The sequence below is a fragment of the Rhamphochromis longiceps genome, linkage group LG13, assembly GCF_057381845.1.
Source record: "Rhamphochromis longiceps isolate RC_006_pf linkage group LG13, R_longiceps_female_GT1.1, whole genome shotgun sequence".
NCBI classification, from domain to species: domain Eukaryota; kingdom Metazoa; phylum Chordata; class Actinopteri; order Cichliformes; family Cichlidae; genus Rhamphochromis; species Rhamphochromis longiceps.
The window spans coordinates 1,750,431-1,778,178 of NC_140569.1; the positions used below are offsets into that span (position 1 = coordinate 1,750,431).

General features: G+C 45.0%; 1 protein-coding gene across 1 annotated transcript; it reads right to left on the bottom strand.

Annotated features, from left to right (window-relative positions):
- Positions 1-1,762: 1,762 nt before the first annotated feature.
- Positions 1,763-25,824, bottom strand: LOC146654985 (uncharacterized). The gene is made up of 21 exons (XM_085427262.1): positions 24,852-25,824; positions 24,668-24,718; positions 24,194-24,414; positions 23,516-23,558; positions 23,263-23,388; positions 23,067-23,171; positions 19,087-19,305; positions 18,791-18,937; positions 18,474-18,713; positions 17,785-18,003; positions 17,564-17,710; positions 17,258-17,491; positions 16,694-16,873; positions 16,358-16,612; positions 16,108-16,212; positions 15,863-16,000; positions 15,134-15,241; positions 14,903-14,934; positions 12,415-14,770; positions 12,079-12,190; positions 1,763-4,377 (listed from the first exon to the last, which is right to left on the bottom strand). Exons 1-21 carry the CDS (start codon positions 25,506-25,508, stop codon positions 3,761-3,763), a joined length of 6,312 nt encoding a protein of 2,103 aa, XP_085283388.1. The 5' UTR covers positions 25,509-25,824; the 3' UTR covers positions 1,763-3,760.
- Positions 25,825-27,748: the final 1,924 nt, after the last annotated feature.

Below are 27,748 nucleotides of genomic sequence, written 5' to 3' on the forward strand. Positions count from 1 at the left end.
TAAGAAAACAATCCTGATTGAGGTTGTCATAATTCATGCATGAAAGAGTTAAATACCCCCCTCCCCAAACTGAGACGCCTACAGATGCATCTGTGACAACAAACTTATGACAGCTCTTTGGTTTGCACTTGCACAGACTGTGTGACGTTTATGAAATGCATTGTTCACAAAAGTAACATCATCACACTTTTTTTTAAAAGAGTCAGAATCTTTATTGTCATTGTGCTTTAAGAACAACAGAAACTGTATCCAAACAAATTCAGTGCAAGTGGCAAGAGAAAAAAAGTATAATAAATAAATAAATAATATAGTATATAGAAGACTGTATATGAGAATGGACAAGGGAAAATATGGTTATTGCACAGTGATTTAATCCTTAGAAAAATATTGTAGAGTTAAGAGTTTGCATTTTCACAGTGGTTTATCCCCGAGTATATTTATTAATGCAACAGCCGGTTTTGGCTTGAAGTGTCCTGCACCGGCTGCCTGAGGGTAACAGCTGGAACAGGTGATGTGCACATTGCCTGCATGTTAAAACATCAGGGCATGCTTTCACATACGAACTTCTCCCTCCTCGTGGTACCCCTGAGTTTTGTTTTAAGTTTGTTTTCCTTTAAAGCATGGCACGTCTCTCTGCTTTCATCAACCTAAAATGCTCCTCCCAAAGATCCCACCTCATGCCTCTGAATACCAGCTGCTGTTCAGCTTTAAATCTCAGAATAGTTTGGCACTCATCATGTTCCAGTTTTCTAAGAAAAAATTAGGAAATGTGTGAACTAACAGCTGATTCGAGTCTGTCAGTGTGTCCGCATTTCTCAAATTTCTCATGTTTTTGAAGCTGCGGCTGAACTCTGTTTCAACAAATCAAACCGACTCCACACTGGATAAATAAGAAACTGTACAAAGTATTAGTGCAAATAATTAATACAAACTATTATGCAAATTATGATTGGAAAACAGAGCAGGGCACTGGCTTATGACCCAAATGATCTAACAGTGGGTTGTTTCACTGTGTTCATCAGAATGAAAGCCTGGGGGACGAAGCGTCTCTCTGGCAGCTGGTTTTTCATCACAGAGCCAGTTTATTTACTAGTTTGAAACCTGAAAATATAACAGCAACACTTTCCCCTGTAGGTCTGCGAGAGACGTCCTGAGAGTTACGTCTGACTTGTTGGAAATTACTAAGCACATTTGCAGGAAATTAGCTGGAAAATTAGCAGTGGTGGGATTTTGAAAGGTTTTCAGGGGAAACAATGGAAGCAGCAAACTTTCAGCTCATCTTCTCAGGCTGCAGACATCTGTCTGCTTCAGCTTCTGTTTGATGAAATATTCAAACTTATGTTGAATTTCATGAAGGCTCATCTGATCAGCTGTTTCTATTGGATGCTCTGATGCATACTGACTCAGCAAGTAGTTTTCGCTCACCTGATCCATCACAGGTACACAGCAAAAACTAACACAGGAGAGTGTCTATATGGGTCCACACCTCTGAGTGTTAAATACAACACTGTTGAGTGTTAAATTAACACTTTTGACAGTGTTATATGTTTAAAAGTAACCTAGTCAGTTTTGAAGATTAACAAAGACTAACACTGAGCAGTGCTGATTTTCTAACACTGGAAAATAACTCAAAATGTTAGAAATATTCCAGCGCCTGTGCCACGTGTGTGTGTGTGTGTATATGTATGTATGTGTGTGTACATATATATATATATATATATATATATATATATATATATATATATATATATATATATATATATATATATATATATATATGTATATGAACGTCTACAGGAGGTGGAAGAAAGATTTCTGTGAGATTCTGAGTGTCCCCTCCTCTCCATTTCTATCCAGGTGAAGGCAGGAATCCCACCAGGAGAAACAGGAGAGGATGAGCGCAAGCGTCCAAAGTTTCTGCTCAGAACGGTTCACCTGCTGAGTCCTTGACTCACCTAGAGTGTCTTTATTGGCCGAAACCTGCAAAGAAACCAGAAACTCACCTGGTCAGCTCAGACAGGTACCACACGAGATGAAAGCTTGAGTGCAGAACAAACTGCATGTCTGTCACGTCTGAAATGTTACGACTCAAACATCAGAGCTCTAAACTCTGACCGGTGTCATCGATCCATCCCTTCACATTCACTCTGCGCACAGCGGGGACGAGTTTAACGACTGTCGTCTCAGATGTTAAGAAAAGGAGAGTTTGGATCTACTGCACTCAGTCGAGTCTTTCTAGTTTCAGGGATGAAGCTCTTCGTCTCTCCAGTTTCCTGACCTCACGGTATCATTCTTTTAACTCAGTCATTAACTTACAAACACAGAGACATCAGAAAGCTGCAAACCCACAACCCCTAAGAACATCAAATCATTCTGAGCTTCATTTTTCTAACAAGGACTATTTGGGTATCAGTGACCTCTCAATGTGCATAAATATGTTTTTGGCTTTGTTCTCTTTCCTGAGCAGGTGATAAGAGACCATCTTCAGTTACAAACTGCTTAAATGGAACATTTAAAGACCAAACTCTCACTTTCCAACTCAACATATGAATAGATCAGAATGAGCAGGAAGCTGAAATGAAAGGATAGACGTGTGTTCATTAAATGAAAGCGATCACTTTTCAGAGCTTCTGTGGCTGCACAGGAAACACACACACATTAACCTACCTTACTGTTTTCACAGGTGTGTTATGTAGAATTCGACATCCACAGGAGATCCCTGCTCCTAAATGTTGCACAGCTTGCTCCACCAGCACTAACCAATAAATGATCATTACTTATGGTCACCTATCAATAAACATGCATCAGGAGCCCAGCAGCACCTTCAGAGGGTCACACTGCTCTGACCTATGACCTTTGAGCTTGAAATTCTCACAATGACATGAAAAAACCCTTTTTAAACAGATTTGATTGTTTTAAGGTCTGAGGTCGTCCCAGATGAAATGACCTTTTTTCAAAAAGCAAAACAAAACAACTAATTTCTGTTTAATTCACTGTCTGAAACCACAACCGTTCACACAGGAAGTCCCGCCCACAGTCACCTGATTCAGAGCAGCTTTGACCTTTAAACAAAGACATTGAAGAGAAAACAAAACAAAAACAGGTGAAAAAAAAAGCTGTTTTACACTTGGAACAAAGCAGTAACTTATATGACAGATACACAGATACTCTGATTCAGGTTTCTTTAATGCTTCTCTGACTGAAACAATCAGCATCCTTTCATTTCTGTCTCAGTTATCAAAGACCAGATGTGAATGCCGGCCTTCATCTACATAATTATTAATAACAAAATGGTTCTTCTCCATCCTCCGCTCTGATAATATTGCGGATGAAGATGTCACCGAAGCTTCTGACAACTCCCACATATTCACAGATCATTGTTTTAGACGAGACATTTATCACAAAGACCAGACTGAATCAGTGTTTATTTCATTTTCAGAACACAAACACAAAGCAGTTTAAATCATGAACATGCTTTTTGCTTAAATCAAATGTAGGTTTAACAGCTCCATGCATGAGAAAAATGTCTCTGCATACCTGCTGCATAACATTAAGTCGTAATGGCTGAAAATGAGCTGACATTCATGAATACAGTGAATTATTATTACCATAAGATGTGAGATATGCTACACAGTAAGCTAAAACAGTTTCATTAGTCAGGAGGTGGTCTGTGCAGATACAGAGTTGGTGAAAAACTGCCTAGCTATCCTCAGAAATAAACCTAAAAAAAAAAGAAAGAAAGAAATGAATGTGAAACCTCTCAGCTCTTCTCAGAGGCGGCGTTCACCTCCATCTCCCACTTCTCCAGAAGGTCCTGCAGGTTCAAATTGAAAACATCGATGCCCTTTTGGGAAAGGTGTACACCATCGACCCGGTAAAGACCTGTGTTTGCGCCACAGCGGATGTTATCGTGGGTCAGAGAGGTGCCACCCAACTCTGAGATGATATTTTGGATCCGGCGATTTACCGTAGTGCGGACCAAATCGACCTCGTGGCTGTCCACTGAGTGGCGCCACACCCTTCGAGGGAGGATATTGGACCACACAAGGACGCACTGTGGGAAGATGCTCCTCATAGACGTCAAGTCCTTCTTGACGGAGGCTAGCAGGTCTGTGGGGCTGTCGGTGCTCAGGTCATTCCCCCCCAGGTGCAGGATAAGGACATCTGGGTTGGGCCAGGTGACCTTCAGCTGGTGGAGCTGCGGCAGCAGCTGAGACCATGTCATGCCCTGGGTGCCCTTCCACCAGACGGTCACCTTGCCAGGGTCCATGCCCAGCTGCATACCTACCTCCGGAGACTTGGCACGTGACTCGGCCCAATACACCAGTGAATGACCGACGATCCAAACGTTCCTGGGCTCACTGCTGACTTGTTTACCTGAAAATTTCAACAGGATATACTTGTAAGTGCCAGAGCCTTATGGAACATCTTCACAAGCTGAACCCACATCACATTTAGCATCAAATCCCAAAGCTAAGACTACTCCATCTTCAAGCTGGTTTCACAAAGTTCTTTTAGACCAAAGCATCAGGTCAACTTTAATTAGCGCAAAATTATAATTTTAAAACGTCCAGAAGAGATTTGCAGTGCTTGGACACTTGTGACGGGTGACAGCTGAATTAAAGGTCCATCGACCTTTGTGAAACAAGCAACCTTAATACAGGTGACATCACATAGGATTATCTGTGCAATATTCACCCTCTCAACTTCATTTGTAGATGAGGTTCCATTTTGCTTCATTGTGCTTACTTGGTGCATTATTAAACCTTTTCTTTGTCGTATTTGCTGAAGCTTTCTAGCTCAATACATCAGTGACTATATAAATTACTGAAGTGATAATTACCATTTCAGGAAAGTTAAGTGTTAAGCCAAAAGAAAACCTACCATTTACAGGTTTGTGATAAATTAGTATCTACATCTTCAGACTCATGACTTTATTGATATGTTTATATTTTAAAAATGTACTTTTGACTATATTACAGCAATCAAAACTATCAGCCTGATTAATCAAGAGACCAAAATGATTACCTACCTTCGCCATCAAGACATTAAATAAATCTGCTGTGTTTTTATTTTAAACCTCTTTAAAATCTAATGTATGCAAAGCTGTTTGCGACCGTTGCTGTAGCAGCTTTTATATCCCTAGCTAATAACTCAGTCCCAAATAACATCTCATTTCTTAAACATTTCATTTTTACAGATAATACTGATGCACAAAGAACACTATCAGCTTCATTCTAAGGCCGTTTTACTCCGAGGTTGCTTCAGAGACCAATATTTCATGTGGGGAAAGGAAATGGAGCTTAAGCTCAAAAAAGCCCAACGAGGGCAGACAAATGGGAATGTGGAACCCCAACTACACTCGCTTGACTGTCATTGGGGGTTACGGCCAGTGTTTCAGGGCTTATAGCACAGTCGAGTCATAGCCAGGTAACCGAAACAATATCTGGGAGAAAAATTCTCTTTCCATAAACTTTTTATCATTTACAATCCAACCACCAATGGTGACACGTTTAAACAAAGCTGAAATCTCTATTGGAGATCACATTTCAGCCAGTATGAAGTTCTTCTTCTCTCCACGTGGAACACTAATGGCTGAATCTGCAGGCAGTGTCCAAGGCTTCAAAATGGCCTTAAAGTGGTCCATTTTTTTTGTATGATCGGGGCACGCATTTACATCTGATCATTACTACTGAAACTATTGGTGGATATTTAACAGCTTGACTAGAGTGTGGGATTTAGTCATTGAGAGTACCTTAAAACTACAAAGATTAAGTTAGTGAGGGGGTGGATCCAAAGAAAGAGTCATTTAAGTGTGGGTCATATCTTTAGAAAGTGCAAGGCGTAGGCCTATCTAGTATAACCCTCTGTTCACATTATGCCCTGTTGTTAGATTATTTGAGAGATTTTCTCCATTTCCATTTCCCAATTCCATATTGGACCTCATTATTTCACTGACATCTAAACCAAACTGGTCTAAACTGGAAGTCCAACCTGTGAAACCTCACAGGTCTGCAACGTGAATAGAAGTTACCTGAGCACATGTTTAAAGGCAGAGATGAGACCTGTTGTGTGTGGAGTCACACTGGATGTAAATGCGTCAAAGTGTGAGCTGTGACAGACGACCTACTGCCGTTTGGAAGATGGAAGTCCAAAGGTTTGAAGTTCAACCACTTCCTGTGACACGGCCATGTTTGTGGCACAGAAAATAAATACAGAACCCAAAAGGTGCGGATAAAGATATCTATACGACCATCAGGCAGGATTATCAGCAGTGCGTCAGTCCCAGCTTCAAAAGGAGTTCTCTGTTAGCTTTCTGAGCTAACATTGGAATTACCGGTAAGACAAGCAAGAAAAGTAAAACGTCCCTATCATATAACAAAAGCTGGATGGCTTAAAATATTGGTTTTACAACTCTTGAAATCTAATTTTACATTCAAACATAAGAGTATCAGATTGTGCTACATGATACTGATGCTCTACCAAAGAAACGGTGATCTCTAGCTGAGACTAGTGTCACAGACCAACAGGTACAATCCCAACCATGTAATCAAGTTAAACAACCCCCCTCCCAAAAAAAAACCCCAAAACAAAAACTTTGCACATTTTATATAAAGGATGATTTAAATTGATCTCTTAAATTGAAACACAATGCTATGCTGCCTTAAACAAGTTTTAAAAGTATTCTATGATCAGAAGCAATATTTGTACTGAGGGCAGTGGACCCATTCTGCTACTCCATATCGGAATATATAACTGATGTTCTTATTAAATGTGACTAACTTTCACATAATGTTATAAGTCTAACTAAAAGTCATCCAAAAACTCTGACTGAACCATCACTTTATGTTTTGTCTTCTTTCAAGAGACAGCCAATCAGGAGAAAGTGGCTTTTATATAAGGTGGCCTTCAAGAGGCAGGAGCTCTTCAGGCGAGTATAAAGACTTAGTCACAGGATACAAATACAGAGCTGGAAATTAGCAGAATAGGTCCACTTCAAGCTAATGACACCTGCGTAATGAAGCCTATGGTAACAAGATGGGTAATCTAATGAGATTAATATGGACGTTATATACCTGGAGTAAATTTTCCAAATGAAACAGGACAAATTTATCTGGACACAATGCTCTTCATCATACTTGCTACTCTTTTGTGACATTCAAAGAAGCCTATAAAACACAAAATCTTGTATCTAAGATTGAAATCAAGCAGATGTGAAATAATGTAGTTAGCAGTCCAAACAAGTCTACTCTGGAACAAAAGTCACATCCTTAATGAGTAACCTCTCTTATCTCTCATTAGGTACCAAATTAGTTCTAAAATATTAGATAACCAAACATTTTTACCTGCGGTGGAATTAAACAACCTTCTCAAGGAAGCTTTCCTGATTCACGAGCTCTTCCAGTTAAGTATTAAACCTGGCTGGATAAAAATAACTATTCCCGAGTTCCTTTTACTGTAAATGAATAAGGAAGGCTTTACTTGTTGGTGCCCGGATTACGAGTAGTCTCCTGGATCTTCTTCTGCACACTTTTCAGTTCGATGCAAATGGAAATGAGCAAACTTGACTTACCCTGAGTATTTCATTAGGACTGGACTCAAGAACTTCAAATCAAACACAAAAAAATCTTGTGCAAACAATTATGTAAAAACTAAAGACTAAATGCCTAGAAAAGTGGACTTGTTAGCAATAATCAACCAAATTATAATTACCGCTTAAAACAATCAGAAAAGAAGCTGTTTCAAGATGGAACAAACGCTCATTAAAAGATGGCAAAGCATTCGTGACCGCGAGACATTTTGGCTTAAGAGAGCAGAGTTCATAAGAACCTGTAGCTTAGCATTTCCAATATACTTCCAATGCGAAAATGGACACAGTCTGAGATCTGCTGTATTTAAGGTACTGTCATCGTTAATGAGCTACAGCTGACATAGTTTCTAACACTATCTGCAGGAAACATTTTCTCACTTCAGTCAAATGTCCGTTTTGACATCCTTAAGCTCGGACAGTATATATCAGTAACATGCATAGATGGCTGATATATACCTAACATTAGCTGTATAACGGCTAACTACACACAAAATGACAGCTCTAGACAACCTCTTAGCATTGCATGCATTTGGGCAGACGGGGCTCAGAGTACGGGGCTGGACTACTTCATTCGACGCTAATTCATGTACGCCGAACTTATTCCTGTACTGACGCTCCCTCATTATGATACAACCCTAGATCTTGGATCTAGGCAGTTCTGATAAGACTGAGACCTCGACTACTTAACCTTGAATTTTAGACTAAATAAAGAAAAGAATAGTAGCTACCCAAGATTTTGATAAGACAGAGCAACCAAATATAGATAGGAATGAGTCAATCTATGAATTTTGGGATGGTCTTTATCATGGTCTTCCTCCTGGTGAGCTGAATCAACATACTGAGTTTATTAAATGAAAGCAGGTATCAGGAAAAACATAAAACCATTCAAAGCTTAGAAATGGGATATTATACTAGCTGTTCAGTGTTTACACTCAGTGGTCACAATTTCAGTACACCTCTCAGTATTTGGTACTGTGTTGAGGCTGAGAGGCCCGATACAGGATCTACTGGCTGTTTGGGGCTCAAATCAGGATTTGCCTTCGCTGTCTCCTGGAATTCCCTCTTTGGATTGGAGATGTGATCCTTCATCCAAAATTATTATAGACCTTTATTTTAGGACGACCCAGAGGTAAAACCAGCATACAAGCAGTCAGCAAATACCATTTAGCAAAAGAATATACTGTCCACAAGGTACCTGTGGACAGCTACAGGTACCTTGGTGTTCATCTGAACAATAGACTGGACTGGACTCATAACTCAGACGCCCTCTACAGGAAAGGGCAGAGCAGGCTGTACCTGCTGCGGAGACTCAGGTCGTTTGGAGTGGAGGGCCCACTCCTGAAGAAATTCTATGACTCTGTGGTGGCTTCTGCTATCTTTTATGGCGTGGTCTGCTGGGGCGGCAGCATCTCTGCTGGGGACAGGAAGAGACTGAACAGGGTGATCCGAAGGGCCAGCTCTGTTCTAGGATGCCCTCTGGACCCAGTGGAGGTGGTGAGTGACAGGAGAACGGCGGCTAAGCTGTCATCCCTGATGGACAACATCTCCCACCCCATGCAGCAGACTGTGACAGTACTGAGCAGCTCCTTCAGTGGGAGACTGCGGCACCCACGGTGTGGGACGGAGAGATTTCGCAGGTCTTTCCTCCCCACTGCTGTCAGACTCCATAATAAAGACTTTAACTGATCAAGCACACACATCCATACATATGCAATAACACTAAGTGCAATAATCCTTTCTGTCATCGTTGTATTTTTACTCAGTTGTATATAGTATTTGTATTCTATTTTTATCTTATTGTATATTTATTTTATTTTATTCTACTGTATATAGTATTTTATTTTATTCTATTCTGTACAGTTGTGTACTGTATTTATTCTTATTGTATTCTAATTTTTGCCTCATAACTTTTGCACTGTCCACTTCCTGCTGTGACAAAACAAATTTCCCACGTGTGGGACTAATAAAGGTTATCTTATCTTATCTTATACCTTCTGAATTACATGTACCGTATTTTCACGACCATAAGGCGCACTTAAAAGTCTTAGATTTTCTTCAAAAAGTACGGCGCGCCCTATAGCGCAGTGCGCCCTGTGTGTTGTAAGGAGGACGTAGTAGAGAACACCATGAGAACGCTAAAGGGTGAAGTGTGGGCGTTGATCGTATATACCGGACAATCGCACATACCTGTATAAAAGGACAGGTATGTGCATTATGTGGAACATCGTTGTTTTAACAACCCTGAAAATGGCAAAGAGACACGCTTACGAAGCACAGTTTAAACTGAAGGCCATCAGCTATGCGGAGGAACATGGAAATCGAGCAGCGGCGAGAGAATTTAAGATTAACGAATTGATGGTTCGAGCAAAGAACGAGCGGGAGAAGCGTTTCGACGGTCACCATTCGGCTAAAAGCAGTTTCACTAGCTGAAGAGATGAACATTGAACATTTCCAAGGAGGTCCGTCTTGGTGCTTTCGTTTTATGACACGGTGCCATTTTTCCATCCGGAACAGGACTACGGTAGCGCAGCAACTTCCAGCGGATTATAAGGAAAAGCTGGCCATCTTCCGCTCCTACTGCAGCAAACACGTCGGCGACAAAACCATCCAGCCCAGCCACATCACTAACATGGACGAGGTCCCGCTCACTTTTGACATCCCGGTGAGTCACACTGTGGAGAAGAAGGGGACCAGCACGGTAGCGATACGCACAACGGGGTATGAAAAGTCTTCTTTCACTGTTGTGCTTGGCTGCCATGCTAATGGACAGAAACTGCCGCCTATGGTGATTTTTAAGCGAAAGACTTTGCCTAAAGAGAAGTTTCCAGCAGGAATCATCATTAAGGCAAATGAAAAGGGCTGGATGGATGAGGAAACGATGAAAGACTGGCTGAGGGAGGTGTATGTAAGGAGACCAGGTGGTTTTTCCACGCATCACCATCGCTCTTAATCTGTGACTCTATGCGTGCCCACCTCACAGCCGATGTGAAAAAACTAGTGAAGCAAATGAACTGTGAGCTTGCTGTCATTCAGGAGGCCTGACAAAGGTACTCCAACCGCTGGGCATCGGTGTGAACCGCCCGTTCAAAGTAAGGCTGCGAGCGGCCTGGGAGCGATGGATGACCGATGGAGACCACAGTTTCACCAAGAGTGGAAGGCAGCGCCGGGCGAGTTACGCCACAATTTGCCAATGGATTGTAGATGCTTGGACTAACATGTCTGCTGGCACTGTTGTTCGAGCTTTCGCAAAAGCCGGCATCATTTCCAAGGAGCCGCACGGCACGGAAAGTGACTGACAGTGAAGAAAGTGAACCTGGCATGTTTGATGGAGATTTAGCGCAGCTGTTCAGACACAGAGGATGAGGACTTCGATGGGTTTGATTGATGATAAAAATGTGAGTACCAAACTTTGTTTTGCTCCTGCTTTATTTTTAAATATGCACACTTGTGTGCTTGTGTGTTGTTGATGATGACGATTACTGGTAATAAAAATGTGAGTAAGGTACCGAACTCAGGTTTGCTCCTGCTTTATTTTTAAATACGCATACGGTACTTGTATGCGCCCTATGATCCAGTGCGCCTTATGTGTGTGTTAAATACAGTAATGGCACACATAACTGAGACTGCGCCTTTTAGTACAGTGCGTCTTATGGTCGTGAAAATACGGTAGGTATGAATGACCACTGAGTGCAAGTAAATCTAAGCTGAATATGGTGCTAGCTTTCCAAAACATGATCACTCTGCCTACCTGTCTAGTTATCAATGTGGGTTGATGCTAAAAACTGTCAGGTTCTGGACTGGTACTGAATGTTTGGTCATACAGTGTAATTACACTCAAAACAAAGTCTATATTCCAATGGAAGAGACCAAACGCATTATTTTGCGGAATTCAGATCGCAGCTGGTGGCTTCTCTCGATCATTGGATGAACCACCAGACTGAGTAAACGGGAGCAGAAGAACACACAATTGTGTGTGTGTGTGTGTGTGTGTGTGTGTGTGTGTGTGTGTGTGTGTGTGTGTGTGTATATATATATATATATATATATATATATATATATATATATATATGCATGCATACACACACATATATCTGACTCTACTGTGTAGGAATCTATAAGATGGCAGGGCCACCTAGGTGAAGAGACGTGACTGTATCTTAGCAATAGATAGGTCTCTCTCCAATAGGACGTACCTGGCTAGCAAGGCTTGGGTAGTTACATGTTTTCAATTTCAGAGAAAGCAAAGCAATACTTCCTTGATGTTATCTTCTGAATGTTTTACCACGTGGCTGGGCTTCTCACTAAAACCTGCTTTTGTTTTTTTGTTTTTTGAATACTCAAAGTACCTGTCAAGTGAAATAAAAAGAAACCATGAAAATAATATACATTGTATTCAGTGGAAAATATATTTGTCATTCAAATACCTGCAAGTGAAAGGTTTCTAGTTAGGATGAAATATCTTATTTTAAAAACAGAGGTTCTGATACCTGACGAGATCAGCAAGCCATCCTTACTGGTCTCCCCTTGCTTCTTACGGGCTAGCATCTCCTTGAACTCCTGTTCTCTCTTTTCCAAAAGTCTCTGGTTGTACAAATCCAGCTGCAACATAAATATAAATACCTTCTGTCAAGACTTCCACCATGATGCAGTTGATCTTATCGTTCTTTTAACATTTCCTGGGTTTCTAACTCTCAAGTGCACAAGTTATCTGGAAACATACGATCTAAGGAAAGAACCAATCCAAAAAACAGACGTTCTGCAGTACATTTATTTTATCTCTCGTGCAGTAAAATATCTGATAGTCTAGTAGTGCCGAACCCTACCTTCTCCTTCTGCTTGAGCTTTATGTCATCTTCTGTCTCTACTAATGGGGGCTCTGTGGGTAAACTGAACTGGACAGATTTGACTGGTTTGGCTGGTGACTGAACAGCTAGAGATTTCACGGTCTCAATGACCTTCAGGCATCTCGCCACTGTTGTAGAGATAGCAGAGTGGTCAGTGCTTACAGGACTTGAAGATGTCAGTGTTGGTGATGGTGGTAGTACCACAGTAGTGATTAAAGGTTGCGTAGGACTGGTGGTCCCAAGGGGAGGTGCTTTGTCTGGCACTTCAATAAAAGGCAAGACTGATTGATTGGAGGGTGGAGAGAAAGGAGGCTGTCCAGGATGACGTCGTGGTGGAGGTCCAGGAGGCGGTCCCGGAGGAGGCTGTCCTGGCCGCCGTGGAGGGGGTCCAGGTGGAGGTCCAGGAGGTTGTCCCAGTGTTTGGAATTGTGTACCAGCTGCAGGAGGAGTTTGAGTGACCATGCTGGATGTGGACGTCTGCGTTGGCAAAATCTCAGCGGTGACGCCAAGTGGCCAGTTGAATGGTGGTGTTGGATGTCGGTAGTGAGCAGGTGGAGGCCCAGAAGGGGGTTTTGGAGAAGGAGTGGTGGTGGCTGTGCTCCCCATCGTTTTGGTAAGACTCTGTAGCTGTTGTGCCTTCTTAAATGCTTCTAACTCTTGCTGGTCCAGGAAATCTTCATATTCAGACACGTTAGTTTTCTGTCTGCTGAGCGGCTCCAAACTGGAGGATCTGACAGGCGAGTGGGAATGGATGCGATCCGATTCCAGGGAACCGGTTCTGGTTGTCCGCAGTTCTTCCCGTGGAGCCGATGAAGTGTCTCTCTCCGTGGAAGATCTCGGGCTAAAGACTTTCTCCTGGGCTTGGCTGGCTAGTTTAGAGACCTCTCCTGTGCTCAGCTTCAAGCCAATAGTACGAAGTAGACTCTGGATCTTGTCATAGGGTTCTGTCTTTGGATCCTCATTTGTTTTCTCAACAGAGGAACGTTTAGGGCTCGGTGGTCTCTTTTGCCCTTCTTGGGCTAGACTAATGCTTGGTGGCTCTTGAGCCAGCCCCACAATTCGAGAGAAACCCTTACCATCCTGAAGAGCCCGCTCATGAGGCAGAAGGTCATCATTAACATGAACTGGTCCCAAATTCTTTTCAGCATCCACCTTTCGGTTAAGCATATCAAGGAAACGGTCCAGGGGTGGTTTCTCAGTTGGAGGAGACAAGCGTGACTTCTTCTCCTTTAGTTTGGGAGAAGGGCTTCTAGGAGGTGAGTCTATGGGCGAAGGGGGTCTGAATGAGGTCTGGCATGAGGATGTGGCAGCACTATGGGACAAAGGCGGGTGAGTCGAAGCTGTGTGAGCTTTGCCAGCGTGAGAAGGGGGCGAGAGGGCACGAGGTTCTGGAGAGTGGCTTCGTTTGGCTGGGGGATATGGATCGTAAGGTCGGTCCACATACGCCGGGTCATAGTAGCGATCATCGTAGGGTTCATCATAAACATCGTATCGATCAGTGTAGCGGCGGCTGGTAGATGGCGGGCCACCATAGGGAGATTCACTATAGAGGTGACTTTCATAAGAGCGGTCACTGTATGGACGGTCACCATACTGATCTGCGTATGGCCGAGTGGCATACGGGTCACTGTAGGACCTGTCTTGGTAAGCACTATATGGGCGGTCATAATAAACATCGTCGTAAGGAGGACGGTGGAGATATTCTGGTCCATCTGGTCGTTTCTTTAAGATGGAACGGACCGGTTTGTACTCGGCGAGGGGAACGGCGATCCTACCGTGGTCGTAGTCAATGCAGGTCCTCTGTCCAGGTTCCAGTCCTCTTGGGTCCACCAGCGACTTTTTGTAGGCGATCATTTCATTCAGCTCCTCCAGTTCCCGCTTCTTCCTCGCCAGCTCGTCATCCACAATTCCACCTCGCCTAGGAGGAGGGCTCAGTTCCCTCCTCCTCTTGTGATTTTCTTCATGGTCTCTGTTTGTTTTACTCCTTCTCTTGCTGACCCGGTCTTTGCTCCTCTCCCTGCTTCGGCTCCTGCTGGAGCTCTTGCTCCGGCTGCGACTCCTGCTCCTGCTCTTGGAGCGGCTTCGGGTGCGCTTGTGTAATCTCTCTCGGCTTCGCCTCTGCCTGCTGCTCCGGTGTTCACGTTCGACGCTGGAGCTGCATCTCTTTTTGATACGTCCAAACTGGTCTCTGGAGGGACTTCTGCTCCGACTCCTGCTCTGACTCCTGCTGTATCTACGCCTTGTGGCGCTGTAATCCTTCTTGTTAGTCTTACTGTCCTGTGCTCTGAGATTTTTCACCACTGCCTTCAGCTTCTCTGCCTCTGGTTTTTCCTTCCTGAGGAAGTTACAGGGAGGTTGTTCTTAATAAGTTTTACAACTTTTCCGAGATACAAAAAGAAATATGGCATTTATTCAGAGCCAAACGTATTTACATGAAGAGTGGTAACATTTTGAATGTATAACTTACTCTTCGGTAGCTTTTGTCAGCTTGATGGTCATCTGCCAAAAAAGAGTTATGACAAATTCATTAGAATGATGACGATTTTGCATTCTTCGCAAAAGATTTCTTACAGTTTGAAGGAAAGTTTGGAAGACTCCATAAAAATGATGGCATAAATTACCAACAGAACTAATGAGAGTTTGCCCACCATGCACCTCCACACTGGACTAATGTAAACATAAATCAGGTCATCCTCACCTTTCCTTTGTTTGCACCGACACCACCAAGTTTCCTCACTGGGAGGAAAACGCTCTCTGTGTAACGTTTTATCCTAATGGCCTGGACTCCCCTGTCTGCTGTTTCATGCTTGAAAGAAATGACAAACATCATTTTAATCGGAAATGTCACCAGGCGCGTCCAAACGCGTGATTTCCTCACGTTTGAGCTTGAAGCGTTAAATCTAACACCAACATCAAGAGAAAAAACAGAGAGGTCTGCAGAGGAAAACTCCGAGACTGGACTAAACAGATGAAAACAAGATGTTCTTGAAGACGTTCCCCTCATTTCATTTTAAAAGTTCGGTTGCTACCAACCAGAAAGCCTCAGCACTTCCTGTCTTGTTTCTCTGCCAGCAGTTTGACGAGTTGTTCCGGAATATCATTTAGCTGCCTCTCAAGTGGATCCCTGATCCACTGGTTGGATAAACTCCACCTCCTCTGCAGCTAGTAGTCCTCGTTCTACTCGGCACACCACGGAGGCTTTCCAGGAAGAGCCTGGACCAGCTGGAGGCGGAGTCTGTCCGTGAGATGAGGGATTCACCGGAAAGGCAGCCAACTATTTTTCAGTAAGAGCAGTTTGTGTGCTTGTGTGACCTCCACAGATCACCTTGTGGTAGTTCCATTTAGAAATGTTTGGACCCTCCTCTGGAGTTTACCTGACATCCGGTAACCTTTCCCTCCACCCCGAGAACCCAGCAAGGGGACTCACCGGGACGATGCTAAACTCAACCTTCTCGTTCAACTCCAGCTTCTTCTTCTCGATCACCTCAGACATGTGGAAGAAGAGCTGGGGGTTCTGAGTGCACTTGATGAGCCCGGAGTCCTCCAAGAACTCGATCACGATGCCCTGGTTGGAAAAGCAGCAGAGACCTGGACTCAGACCCTAAGAACCAAACTGAGGCCTTGTTCTGTTTTTGACTCTGAGGCTGGGAGTAACCGGACGTCAAGTCTTACGTGCTGACGCTGTTCAGTAGATTCTTCAAAGGAGTCGTGGAGAATTTCCACGCAAGTCGCCCGCTCCTCTTTGGTCTCCCGATGGGTTGCGATGTTAAAGCGCACCTGTGCAGGCGAGACACAGTTCAGGATCAGGTTCAAAAGAAGCAAACGTTCTGTAGATGCTGAACTCTGAGACCTTATTTGCGTTTATTTTGCAAATAAACGCGGCTGGTCTGAAACATAGAAGAAGAAAGTCCAGCGTCCTCACCTTGTCACCATCGAGCATGGTGGCAGTGGTCAGGAGGTCTTTGGGGCCAAAGGTCAGCTGTTTCTGTTGGCCGTCGATGGTCATCACCAGCCGGCCCACCTCTACGTCCGATTTGGTTTTGACTTCAGCAACAGGAGGCTTTTCCTTCGTTACCTCCTCATATGTCTTCTCCTTCTTCAGCTCCAGTGTTACCTCCTGTCCTCCCTGCACCTCTCCCTTCTCTCCCTCCTCCATTTTCTCCACTTTTATTTGCACCTGAAAGAAAACAACAAACTGAGTGTTTTCTTTTCGTTTTTCAGGGAAATTGCCGTTTCCACAGAGCTTTTGAAGTTGTACCTGTCCAGCATCGGCAGCTCCTTGCTCCTCCTCAGTCGCCTCCTCTTTCTCCTCGAGCTCCTTCTTTATTGTCTTGGGAGGGTGTCTGGGAATTGATTTGAGGATGGTGCCTTCAAATCGCTCCTTGCTGATGTCGTCCAGCGTGTCGGGGTCTCTCATTGTGAAGCCGAGCGGCGTCCACTGCAGAATGTCAGGACAGCGAGCGTTCAGAAACAGTTCAGAGTTTTATATTTGTGGCTCGTGATGTTTTTGTGAAGATAAACGGACACAGTCAAAAAAAAAACAAAAAAAAAAACAGTTTAATGCACTTTTATGAAAAAATAAAATGACAATAAGAAGCTCTGATTGGCGAGTCATGACTCCCTGATTTCATTCAATAACCATTAGTGGCTTGAACGCTCAGGACCCGCCCACTTTGCAACGCTAATGATATTATTATTGAGCTGTTGGCGTGGGGCGCCCTCTGTTGGCTGTTGTGGGTTTCTTTGCTATAAAAGAGCTGCAAAATGTGACGTCGCAGCCTGAACTCAGCGCCTCTAACAACCTGAGCAACTCTTTCCTCACCTTGTCTTTGGCAGCTGCCAGTGCTGCAGCCACCTCCTCCTTCTTCTTCCGCTCCAGCTCCCTCTCACACTCCTCCTCCTCCTCTCTCTTCTTGCTCTTTTCCTCCTTCCTCTTCTTCCTTTCTTCCTCCTCTTTCTTCCTCTCCTCTTCATCCCGTTTCTTCTGCTCGTATAAGATTGGGTCCTCGATCTTCTTTGTCCTCCTCAGCCTGATGGCCCTTGTGTTCGATTTCACCTGTGGAGACAAAACGATGGATCAAACCCGCCCCCTCTCTGCAGCTCGCTCCCGTTTGGTTTGCGCACTCACCTGGATGGTCGTGAACTCCACCTCTTTCTGGACGTCGTCACCGTTGAACTCTGTATCGCTGAAGTTCTCGCAAACGTCAAAGGGAAGCTCGCCGTGCTTCTCCGACTTTAGGATGCCGACCTCTGGCCCCAGCGAGGTGATGATGCCCTGAAAGACAGCGGCTCTTGAGAGACCAGAAGCAAAACGGAGGAGGCGGGTCATCAGTGTGCGTGCTGCGTTACCAGCTCTCGCTCCTCTTTGGTGTATTTGAAGGTGAACGGGACTTTGGGTTTGATGTTGGCCGCTCTCCTCTTCCTCGTCACTGTGTCGATCAGCAGGTTGATCAGCACGTGGTCGTTCTTCAGAAGCGTGACGCCGCAGTCTCGATCGTCGAAGGTCACGTTGGTCCTGACGGTGCCGATGTTGGCATGGACCTGGCCCGGGTAACCAGGCATGCCGGACTGGAGGCATGGGAGAGGAGCTTATTAAATAAACATGTTAACGGCCTGGCTTAAAGTCTGCTTACTTCTCCTGTGTAACAACCGTTTCTCTAGCTCACCTGTTTAAATTGGATTAAGTCTTACAGTTTTGCATGATTAGGGGCGTGGCCTGTTTGACTGACAGGTGGATGCTTCACCTGAACTGGACATGTGGGGCGTGTTTGTGCTGTTGGAGCCGTTTTAATGAGGTCACTGTACTAAAAGACTGTCTGAGGGGGCGGAGCAAGAGTTTGGCTCCACAGTGAGATTCTGGGACTGTGATTGGATGTTGCCGAGTGCCGATTTGAAGATGTTAATAATTTTCATTTAACACTGTTTGAAGTCAATTAGTGACATCTGCTGGTCAATAATAATAAAACATTAGTTACCGTCTCGGTTTCCCGTTTGTCTCATCTCATTTTAAAACTGTTAAAGTTTGAGTTCAGGGTCACCTTGGGTTCGATGATAGTCTGGCTGACGATGCCCTCGTACAGCTCCGTGTCCAGCACCATGTTGGGTCCGATCTCCTGCTTGGTCCTGGTTCTGATTGGCTTGGTGAAGCAGTCTTTGCTGGTGTCGTTTTCTGTCTTATCCTCCTCGTCGCCGCCGGCGGTAGCAGTGGCGGTGCAAAGGGCCAGGAGGAGGGGCTCCTTCACCCGCTGGATCCTGACGGCTCGTTTTCCCGCTCTCAGCTGACGGTAAGAGCAGAGAAATGTTTGAAACAGTCCGGTCAATGGCGCCGATGGCCACTCTCAGCTAACGGCCTCACCTGGATGATGGTAAACTCCACCTCCTCGTTGATGTCCTCCTGCGTGAACTCGACGTCGCTGAAGTTCTCTTTGGTTTCAAAGGCGAGCTCCGTGTCGTCCTGCCTCTTGATGACGCCTTCTGTCTCCTTCAGGCTGACGATGACGCCCTGTCGCCCGCAGATGAGCGGAAAAAGTAAAACCATCAGACAGAGAAGCCGATTTGAGAACGTGAGCAATCAGATATTTCTCGTTTGAGGATAGACAGCGGAGAGGTTTCACCGCACGAGCACCGCCGGCAGGCGAGGATTGGCCTGACCTTCTCTCTGATCTCCTTGGTGTGGCTGAAGGTCGCCGGGATTTTGGGCTTGATGTTGGTGGCTCTGGTCTTCTCTGTGATGATGTCGGTCAGCAGGTTGATGAGCACCTGGTCGTTCTTCAGCAGCGTCACCGTGCTATCCTTCCTGTCGAAAGGCAGGTTCCTCCTCACGGGCCCGATGGTCACGTACACCTGACCTGGGTACTGACGCTCGCCGGGCTGCACGGCAACAGCACGTGGAAACGTGGAGGAGAGGAAGTAGAAACAGAGACATGAAAAAGCTTTAAAAAGGAGCTAAAACATTTAATCTCTTTGTTACAGTTTTCTGGTCTTACTGAATAAAACCGGAATAAACTAAACGCAGCTGAACCGAATAAACAAAAAACACAACAGAAATGTGAGAAATGAGAACATGAAGACAAACACACCAAACACAAACTGACAAAATTAACCACACAACTTATTACGACGCTTCTTTTCTCCTTTAGCTTTTTAATTTTGACAGATGAATAAATCAGAAAATTCAGACTGAATTTAAAAACAAATGAAGAGTTTCTTGTAAATCTAATGGTACTAAGGTGGCTACATGCACTGGTTTAATTTTCACTGATGCAGCAGATCTATTTTGAAAAGCAGGCTCAGTCCCTGCAGCTTTCAGTCATCTCAACTTTCAATAAGCATGAAAAGTCATTAAACTGGGACAGAAAATGACTGTAGAAGGATTTTTAAACACTTTCAATGTTGTTAAAGATGTTGACTGGCCGAGGATGTTATTTAAGGACCAGAGAAGGTCTTAGAGATGTTCAATAGTTTGATTGGCCAATCACAGACAAACTGAGGCCTGCGGCTTCCTTGGACACGCTCTCAATTTAACAGATACAGAATATTAAGAAATTATGTTAGTAAATTAAATAAATCCAACAAAAGACGTTATTACAAAAAAAGATTAAAAAGATCCTAACTGAGGTTTGGGCAGGAGAGCTAAATCAGTGCATCACTGTATACGTAGACACATCCTTCCTGACTACACCCGCTGATATCTGTGTGTTTATTTTAAGTTTGTACTCTAAGAAAAGGGATGGATCCACAGAAATAAATCATGCAGACAGAGCTGGTATGAATATAACTGAACGTCTTAAAATTAATGAGATAGAACCCATCAGGTGCTGATAACCTGAGGTCATTACAAACAGCAGCTGATGTGATAACGTCAGTCTGTCCTCTGGGTGGAATAACTTCTTACAGAGGAGCCAAAAGAGTTTCACTCGCTCTGAGTAGATGAACACATCAGTGAACACTGTAGGACTGCGGCCTCACAGAGAACAGATGATCAGAGATGGTAAATGGTCTGTATTTGTATAGCGCTTTACTAGTCCCTAAGGACCCCAAAGCACTTTGCACTACAACCAGTCATCCACCCATTCACACACACATTCACACACTGGTGATGGCAGCTACATTGTAGCCACAGCCACCCTGGGGCTCACTGACAGAGGCGAGGCTGCCGGACACTGGCGCCACCGGGCCCTCTGACCACCACCAGTAGGCAACGGGTGAAGTGTCTTGCCCAAGGACACAACGACCGAGACTGTCCGAGCCGGGACTCGAACCTTCCGATTACAAGACGAACTCCCAACTCTTGAGCCACGATCGCCCCAGATAGTCGTTAGAGCTGAGCGTTTGATTCAACTCGATCATGAAATCTTATTGGATACATTAAATTGTTATGGTTTTGAAAAGTCTGCTGTTGAATGAGTTAAGAGTTGTTTACTGCATCGTTTAATGCGAGTAACTCTGACACTTGTGGTGTTCCTCAGGGCCGTAGCCTGGGGCCACTTTTATTTTCTGTCTTTACAAACGATTTGCGTTTTGCTTTGGACAGCTCCACCTCTGCGCTACGAACCTCTGCTATTGAAGAAGCTAACAGGGATCTTAATAAACACATAATGAAGCTCACTGAGAGAAGGCCGAGGGTTTGCAGCAAAGCAAAGGGCAGCTAACTTTGAGGAATCTAAAGCAAAACAGATTTATCAGTTTCTTCTTTGCTACATGAGTCCAAATAACCTGCTTCATACATCTGACGCTTCAGTGAGAATCTACAAAGTAGAAAGTTGTAAAAATAAAGAGAAACTATTCAATGAAGAGGTGTGTACAAACCTTGTATATATATATCAAAAACATTTAACTGACTGTTAATTTCATGTATGTATCAAAATGTATTTAATGCTGAATTTGGCAGTTTGGGTCGATACAACTTTATTTATATGGCACATTTAAAACCGAAGCTACACCAAAGTGCTTCACAACAAGGTTAAAACATAAGATATAAGATAAAAGGCTATAAACAAGTAAATAAGAAATAAAACATTAGAGCACAGTTTAGAAGATAAAATTACTGGGTATTCATAAATATAAGGTGGGGGTATTTATACAGCGGAACATTAGTAGAAGATAAATAACATAAGGTTGATGTGCACTAACTGAAAACACTCGGTCAAACAGGTACGTTTTTAACTGAGATTTAAATGAATAGATGGAATCGGAGGTCTGTAATTTGCAAGGTCGTTATGATCAAGATTACTTTTTTTTAGAACAGGCTGTACTACCGCATGTTTAAAGACTGTCGGGATGCAGCCGGAGGACAGTGATGAAATCATTAAGGATAGGACACTGGGCCCAATTACATCAAAACCATCCTTGACAAAGCGAGATGGGAGGATATCACGAACAGAGTCAGTATTTCTCAGTTGATCGCTTATACGCTTAAGAGTGGGATGTGACACCAGCTCAAACTGATGAAAAGTCGATGGGCATCCTGAGGTAGGGGCGGGGCTCCCCACTATGAGGTGTAAGGCTTTTAAAGATCTAATTTTATCTGTGAAGTAATTTAAAAATTGTTCACAGAGAGTTGGGGGAGCGCCCACGGCACTTTGGGACAAGGATTTACCACTGAATTAAAGATTTTAAATAACATTCGGGGGTTGTGAGTACTGGTAGCAATAATGTCTGATAGAAAAGCTGCTTTAGCCATTTTAGTGCCATTTTGAAATTCTGAGCGGCTCATATGTAGTATGTCAAAGGAAACTTGGAGCCTGTCTTTCTTCCATCCCCTCTCGGCTTGGTGGAAAGCACGACATAAGGCACGTGTAGGGTCATTTAGCCAAATTTGAGAGTGAGTTCTGGGACGTTTCACCTTAACAGGGGCAACGGCCTCAAGGATATGAGAGCATGTAGATATCAGAGAATTAGCATAATCACAGTCGTAAGAGATACAGAACAATTACAGATGCTGCAGAGTCAAAGGCCGCAGAGAAGTTAGCCACGGTATCGGGGTTGATTATATGCACCAGGCGTCGGGGCCGTCATAGTGTAGCTTTGATTTGCATAGGTCAACTTCAAACATAACTGGGAAATGGTCCGAAATCCCAGTATGTCAATGTTCTTAATACAAACATCCAGGCCACACGAAAGAAGGGGTAGGTTCATTTACCCACTGAAACAGGCTAAAAGTGTCAATAAGAGCGAGAAAATCCTTGGCTAGCGGATCACCCTTGCAGCAGATATGAGTATTAAAATCACCAATAATAAGAGCACAGTCATAGCTTAAGAGGAGAGATCCTAAAAGATCAGCAAAGTCAGCAATAAAAGTCTTATTGTATTTCGGTGGTCGGTAGACCAAACATATTGTCGGGGGGGCAGCCAGCTCCAAAAGTTGAACTTCAAAACTGGGGTAGGTAGGGGAGGGCAGATGCCGCACTATATGTTTAATAACTGAGGCTAGACCTCCGCCTTTACCAGTGGGTCTGGGTGAACTAAAAAAGACAGTCAGGAGGGCGTAGCTCAGCGAAGGAGAGCGACTCCCCAGGACGAATCCAGGTCTCCGTCAGAAACAATGCGTCCAGCCCAGAGGTGAGGAAAAAGCTTTCAATAATGCAATAACTAAATGTATAAAACAAAGCAGCGCGGTTTCTCGAACTCACCTGAGGCTCCATGATTGGCTGACAGACAACGGCCTCGTAGATCTCAGGGTCCAGGTTCTCGGTCCCGCCCGGCGCCACCTTCACGTCGGTCGCTATCGAGCTGTTCTGCTCAGAAACAGGAAGTGACAGAAGACCAGGTTTACAGAGCGAACTCATCCACGCCGCGCGAGTAACAGGCGGCGAGCCGGCGCCTCACCTTCTCCTTGCAGGCAGTGAAGTGAACTCTGACCCCGGCCGTCATGGCTTTAGGATTTCCAAAGAAGGCGTCGAAGCTGAAGTTGAACTTCTCCAGGTCTTCACGCATGATGTAACCGAACGTTGGCTGCAGGTCAAACACAGAAAAAGACGAAGATTCATACAGGTGAGCGGGTAAACAGGTGAGCGGGTAAACAGGTGAGCGGGTAAACAGGTGAGCGGGTAAACAGGTGAGGGTCAGACGGAATTCTCACCCCGATGAAGGAGATGATCCCTGTGGACCTGCCTGGAGGAGGCCTGCAGACAGAGAGCAGTTTAAACAGCAGCTACAGGAAGTGATGTCACATTTACAGCACAGGTGTTAAAGGGAGGGGGGGGCACGGTGCCCGTGTCGGTACGGAGATCAAAGCTGCTGAAACGAGCCGACCTCCACACTGACGTGACTGAATCTGTGAATTCCACAAACACACCGCTCACTGCTCCCACGAGCCGGCGTTCCACGTGGGAACTTTCATTTCTAAACTGAAATGAAAGCTTCAACTCAGCTGATGCGTCTCACACATAACTGTGCTGCCTGCTGGTTCTACAGATGCCCCACAGGTGTCAGCATAAATAAATCATTTATTAAATAAACAAAGAGAATACATTTGATGTATTTGTGGGTAGTCTGAGCACCACCACGTGAGCAGGGTTAGTTCCGCTATACTGAGAGAAGACGGACGTCTCCACCACCGAGCTGGTCGCAGTCTGCTTTTGATTTTAGGTGAACTGTCCCTTTAAAGAGGAGTGCAGTACCTGTGTGAGTCACACAAACACAGCCGCCAGCTCACAGGCGGAGGCAGCTGTTCAGCAGCAGCTCCAATGCTCTAAGGTAAAATTAGAGTTTATGTGAATGCAGTCTGGTGGGAGTGATTTTTGCCAACTGTACTTACTTTTCAAATGTGCGTTTTCCCAGCAGCCCCAGAGCTTTACTGATTGTGCTGACCTCAGGTTTAGGTGTCGGGGCAGGCGTGGTGGGGGCGGTGGGAGCAGCAGCGGCGGTGGGGGCGGGCTCAGCAGCAGGCATTTTTTTGGCCACAGCCGGGTCCTCAGCGGGCTTTTTAGCCTCAGATGATGTTGACTCCGTAGCCGGAGCTGAAATCAGAGCTTTGATCTAACAAAGAAAAAAAAAAACCCAGCAGGAGTCTTTACTGAGCGCGTTCAGTAACAGCCTCAGACACATCCTGCACACTTTTACATTTTAGTGACATCTGAACATTTTCAAAGTGTTCTGCAGTTTGTGACATGCTCCGAGACAACGAGCCAGGAACACCTGGCGAAGGTTCAACAGCCATCACTGTATCACCAACATCTGTCACACAGCTGCAGGTTAGAGCACGGCTCTGTCCTCGGGGATCAGGACTCACCCACTCGGGCTGGTCAGGTGGAGGGTTGGGCATGGGCTCTTCCACCACAGGCTGAAACCAGACAAACATTCACTTATTCTGACATAAACTGCGCTTTTATCACAGCTAACACACAATAATCAATAATCGGTGATCGATATCTGTGACTGAGGCAGTGTTTGTGTGGACTCTGCTGAGCTCTCACCTCTCCTGTCCAGCCGGGCGGAGGGTAGGCTGGTGGGTATCCAAAGGGAGGTATGCAGCTTGGGGGTACAAAGGCTGCGGGGTCCGGGGGAGGCATCCCAACCGTAGGCACAGGGGGAATCCCAGCTGGGACCACAGGGGGGGGCACAGGGGGAACCACAGGGGGGGCGACAGGGGGTATGGGTGCAGGAGGGATGGGCTCGGGGCCCCATGGTTCAGGGGGACCCTCCGGATCCCAGCCAGGATGACCCCATCCTGGCGGAGGGAGAGGCCGGTCGGGTCCCCTCCAGTCAGCCTCTGGGTGTAGGGGTCTCCAGTAATCAGCACGACGGTCCCAGTCCCAGTCCTCCGGTCCCCAGCCAGGGGGAGGAGGTCCCCGTGGATCCCAGTCAGGGGGTGGGGGTCCTCGGCCGTGCCAGTCTGGGAGTGGCGGTCCTCTTGGACCCCAGTCCGGAGGCAGCGGTCCCCTTGGATCCCAGTCCGGGGGCGGCGGTCCTCTGGGGCCCCATGCACCATGAGGAGGCGGCCCTCTCGGACCCCATCCTCCGGGCGGCGGAGGGCCTATCAGGTCCCAGTCATCGGGCGGCGGAGGCCATCCACCAGGCGGTGGAGGGCCCCAGCCCCCAGGAGGTGGAGGTCCCCAGCCAGGGGGACCCATGTCAGGCGGATGTCCGTGTTCACTGAAGGGTGTAGCGGGAGGTGGGCAAGGGTCTGCGGCAGCGCCGGAGCCCCGAGACGGCGAGGAGGCTAGGCTAAGCTAAGCTAAGTTAGTAGCGGGGTTAGCCGGCTAATCAACCAACACCGCCAAGCTCACCGGAGGGTCCCGCTGTTAGCGCTCCTTTTCAGGGTAAAAGCCGATCATCTGACGCGGCCGTGCGAAGAACTTTCTTCAGATATTTTCAGCGGAAAGTGAAACAATCACAGCCGAACTTCAGGCTTCCTCCGCTGCTCTGCGCTCCAACTGACCGCGGGACATTTTACCGCCCCCTACTGCCAGGAGGACGAAACTTCAACTACTGCTTCTGCTGCTGTCGGAAAAATCCCCATTTGTCCTTCATGTATGTATCAATTTATAATTGATTAGAATAAGATCCCCTCCAAAGTATTCTTATTTATCAGATCCCAGAGCACCTTCTGCGATGATTTCTTCATGCAGACTTTGTGCTCCAAGCTGTTTTACCCTGCGAGGTTTCAGTCATGGCCTCATAAAATAAACAAATCAAACCAATATCCAACTTCCTTTTATCTGAAACATTTTTGAATAAATCAGAAAATTCAGACTGAATTTAAAAACAAATGAAGAGTTTCTTGTAAATCTAATGGTACTAAGGTGGCTACATGCACTGGTTTAATTTTCACTGATGCAGCAGATCTATTTTGAAAAGCAGGCTCAGTCCCTGCAGCTTTCAGTCATCTCAACTTTCAATAAGCATGAAAAGTCATTAAACTGGGACAGAAAATGACTGTAGAAGGATTTTTAAACACTTTCAATGTTGTTAAAGATGTTGACTGGCCGAGGATGTTATTTAAGGACCAGAGAAAGTCTTAGAGATGTTCAACAGTTTGATTGGCCAATCACAGACAAACTGAGGCCTGCGGCTTCCTTGGACACGCTCTCAATTTAACAGATACAGAATATTAAGAAATTATGTTAGTAAATTAAATCTGAAACATTTTTGCAAGAGTGATTAAATAAGTAATGTATATTTAAAGTGTCTTTTAAAGGCATTAATAAAACACAGTCATATGACCACAATCAAGTAAAACAACAAACATGAACTCAGAAACCTTATTCAAATTCAAATTTTATTTGTCACACACACAACCATACACAGTATGACATGAGGTCAGCTATGACCTGTCAAAGGTGTACCCTGCTTCTCGTCCTATGGTCGCTGGGATAGGTTCCAGTTCCCCCCCTCCAAACTGTGACAAGGATAAGCAGAAGAGAATGGATGGAGACTGGGTCAGATATTTCAAAGAGTGAAGCCAATATTCAGAGCATTAGCCTTTACAGTGGACGAGAAAAGACCTCAGATATTCTGGACAATAATTACAGACTGTGTTTTCTGCGTTAAGCTTCAAAAATCTGGAAATCCAGACATCCTGATCATGTGGTTTCATTTGTGGATTAACATTTGATGATTAAAGTTATTGAAGGCTGAGCTAAGGTCCAGCAAAAGAAGGACTGAGGAGACACCCTGCAAAAGGTTGTTTGTGACTTTAACTAGAGCTCTTCAGTTTAATGCAACTTTGTAAAGGCAGATTGAGAGTTATCAAGAATGTTGTGCTTCTCCAACTTTCCTAAATTGTGTCTCAACAAGCTTTTCTTATATTTTAGCCATCAAAGGTTTTGAAATAGGTGTATAATTTGTGTGAAGTGCCAGGTCCAGGTTTGGCTTCTTCTGCAGTGGTTTGTATCATATCTTCTGCTCTTGCTCTTGACGAAGGCGGTCGCACTTTTCTCCTCCTCCTCCTCTCCCTTAGCTTCCCTGCTTAGCCTCTTGTGTCCTTGTCTAGTCTCGTGTTTTTTGTATTACTTTTCCCTGGAACACTCTCACAGTCTGTTCTCTAAAACCTAAAAGAAGAATTATGGGTTGGATCAACCCTAACCCTGTCTCTGAATGCAATCGACACCCCTTTCTCAACGAGAAGTTTGGGCTCGGGTGAGCCTGACTGCTGAAGATATCTAACTATTCGGAACCATGGTAACAGGGTTCTGGCTGATCGGAGCTGGCTTGGTCCTGACTTATCGAAGAATTAAGGAAGCGGAACCGGCTGTTCAAACCCCCACAAGGCTGCCCGCTGGGATTGAAATGATGGGAGAGGCGTGAGTTTCTCAAAATGGGCTCATTGAGTCAGCACGGAGAAGATCTTGGAGCTTACGGCTGCCGTGAA

What these genes read in the sequence shown, in the direction of transcription:
- LOC146654985 (XM_085427262.1), bottom strand. Translation starts at nt 25,508, where the DNA reads ATGGGTCCCCCTGGCTGGGGACCTCCACCTCCTGGGGGCTGGGGCCCT. An exon ending in CGCCCGGCTGGACAGGAGAG is followed by an intron (nt 24,719 to 24,851) that starts GTGAGAGCTCAG and finishes GTCTGGTTTCAG; the next exon opens with CCTGTGGTGGAAGAGCCCAT. An exon ending in CCAAGGAGATCAGAGAGAAG is followed by an intron (nt 18,938 to 19,086) that starts GTCAGGCCAATC and finishes TGCGGGCGACAG; the next exon opens with GGCGTCATCGTCAGCCTGAA.